The sequence below is a fragment of the Galendromus occidentalis genome, unplaced genomic scaffold, assembly GCF_000255335.2.
Source record: "Galendromus occidentalis unplaced genomic scaffold, Mocc_1.1 scf7180000076533, whole genome shotgun sequence".
Classification (NCBI taxonomy): Eukaryota; Metazoa; Arthropoda; class Arachnida; order Mesostigmata; family Phytoseiidae; genus Galendromus; species Galendromus occidentalis.
Genome location: NW_003804522.1, coordinates 1 through 2,600, shown reverse-complemented (window position 1 = coordinate 2,600; position 2,600 = coordinate 1). Strand labels below are relative to the sequence as shown.

General features: G+C 49.4%; 1 protein-coding gene across 1 annotated transcript; it reads left to right on the top strand.

Annotated features, from left to right (window-relative positions):
- Positions 1–614: 614 nt before the first annotated feature.
- Positions 615–968, top strand: LOC108865253 (uncharacterized). Its single transcript, XM_018642109.1, has one exon. The coding sequence runs from the start codon at positions 615–617 to the stop codon at positions 966–968; it is 354 nt and encodes a 117-aa protein (XP_018497625.1).
- Positions 969–2,600: the final 1,632 nt, after the last annotated feature.

Below are 2,600 nucleotides of genomic sequence, written 5' to 3'. Positions count from 1 at the left end.
CCGGCTATTCTGTGCGGAATCCGCTCATTTCGGCTCAGAGGCGTCGGAAATGCCTTTTTTGCGGTTTTCGCGGCCTATCAAAATCGGAAATCGATATATTTCGTTCCTGGGAGGCGAACCTAGCAGCTTCGATTCCTCGAATCCTGCGGCTGGCTGAGATGTTTATGTCGTGGGTCGTTCGGAATAATGGGCGATTCATTTCGAACGCGGACAATGAGTCGTGTTCTAAATCAATTGTGTAATCCCTAGGCTTCACGCAAGCTAAGCCGTCCCGTGAAGAATCTCGTGGTATCGTGTATATCGCCGATTGAGAGACTCGAAGCGCAAGAAGAATGCCAAAGTCTTCGTTGAGATCGAAGGGTAGATTGGGCGCCCTCGTGAAGTTGTTCGGGGATGAGACATTCTCAACGGATGGCACTATTTTACTTCGTAAAGTGTGCGAAAAGGCAGAGAATGGTGAGAAGAAATATTTTGTTCAACAACATTTGAAGCCGACTTCCCACAAGAATCGAGCAAATCGTCGCGCGGAAGGTGAATCTTCACAAGTTTCGTTGTTGAGCAGCTTTGTAGCTGTTTCGAACAAGGAAAGTTAGTTCAACCTGGAGCTGTGCAAAATGCTGCTCGAGGCAAACATACCGTTGTATAAGGTAGAACATGCTTCATTCCGGAACTTTTTTGAGAAGTACACCATGAAAGTTCTCCCGCATCAAACGACGCTCCGGAAGACATACCTAATTGAAAAAGTCTATGGAGCCACCATCGACAGAATCCGCGGAGGCGATTCTAGAATTTGGGTGTCTATGGACGAAACTACGGATCTTAAAGGACAGTTCGTCATGAATACGATAGTTGGCCGGATGGACGCGTCAGAGCCTACGAAACCACATCTCTTGAGTTCGGAAGTAGTCGAACGCATGAATCCTGCCACAATCGCGCAAGCCTTCTGCAACGCTATGAATCTCCTCTGACCAAACGGTGTATTTCACCATCGCGTTATCTTGTTTGTAACGGACGGCGCAAACTACAGAGGTACCTCGACTAACGATCTTCTTTTTTGAGAGGAACTCGTTCCGACTTACGAACATCGATCCGACTTGCGACCGATTTCACCGGGACGAATGCCTCGACTCAAGACAATTGATTCACTTCACGAGCGCCTTTCGCACCTTCACGCCGGAATGTCTAACGTGCGTCGCTTGCGCATGCCCGCGCAAACTTCGCGGTCCTTTTCCTCCGCTCGGAGCGGATCAATCGCTCCAATATGCGCTCCTGTGGGATGTGCTGTTTCGACCTACGATCGGTCTCCGGGAACGGATCAAGATCGTAAGTCGAGGTACCACTGTACATGAAAAAGCTGCGGGTGGACTCCAGATCGTGTTTCCGAAGATGGTCTACAACACATGCGTCGTACACGGCGTCCATAGAGTTTGTGAAGAGATGAGGAAGCTCTTTCCGGAGGTCGACTCGTTCGTGTATTTCACGTGTTCAGCGTTTCAAGGAGATCGCCCCTGACCTCGCACTCCCCCCACAGCCTGTCGTCACTCGATGGGGAACATGGCTAGATGCTACATGTTACTACGCCGATCACTACGAAAGGATCGAAGCAGTCCCGCAGACTTTCGGGGACGACGAGGCAGTATCGATATCGAAGTGCAGAGATCTGCTGTCAAGCCCCCGTTAGAAACAGCAGTTGATCTTTTTATCCTCCAACTACAGAACCATACCGGAGGCGATCAGAAGACTCGAATGCACACAACAGAGCATGGAAACAACATTCGGTATTCTCGACGGGATTAAAGCTTGTATTCAGGCTGCAGCCGGACCAAAAGCGGTCCAGATGAAGGAGAAACTCGACATGGTGATTCGCAAAAATGAAGGTCATCGCATTCTAGAAGAAATTTCGTGTCTTCTCCGAGGTGAAGGAGATTTGGTAAGTCTGAATAACCTGACCGTCGCCGATTTGACATCGTTCCGATACGCTCCCTCAAAGAGTGTCGATGTGGAGCGCAGCACTTCGAGATACAAGGGGCTCTTATCAGACCGCAGGTGCTCCTCGACGACCGAGAACGCGGCCTATCACATTGTAGCTCTCTGCAATTCATTTCAGTAGTCTAGAATAAACGCCCCTCGCCAGTGCTATTATCGACGCCTTTTCTGCCTTTTTTCAGCGCCTATCGTAGCCGTTTTCGGTACCTTTTCGCCTGCCTTTTTCTCGAGTTTCAAGTGCCATGACTTCTCAGCTCTCTCTCATCATCCTCAAATTCTTCTCTGTGCCTTCCGATGGAGTAGCTGCTTCTTGGCGGCTCGCTTTCTGTGGATACAACTTGAGACCTCTGTTGATAAATCCCATTCTATTTCGAAGAGGAGATCGATTGACTTGACCGCTTGTTCGACTAGACTAATTTTTATCTCTATCCTGGGAGCCACCAAAAGCCTGGAGAGCTGATCAGGAGAATCTTGAAGTCGGATGACATTGCTGCGCGAATACGCCGAGCAGCGAGTACTGAATTCAACGTCATCGTGGCTGATCAGCCTGTGGTTTTCCTCACGGTCATGAAGTGGAAGCAGAAAGAGCGGCATTCGGGTGTGCATAGACTGAT

What these genes read in the sequence shown, in the direction of transcription:
- LOC108865253 (XM_018642109.1), top strand. Translation starts at nt 615, where the DNA reads ATGCTGCTCGAGGCAAACATACCGTTGTATAAGGTAGAACATGCTTCA.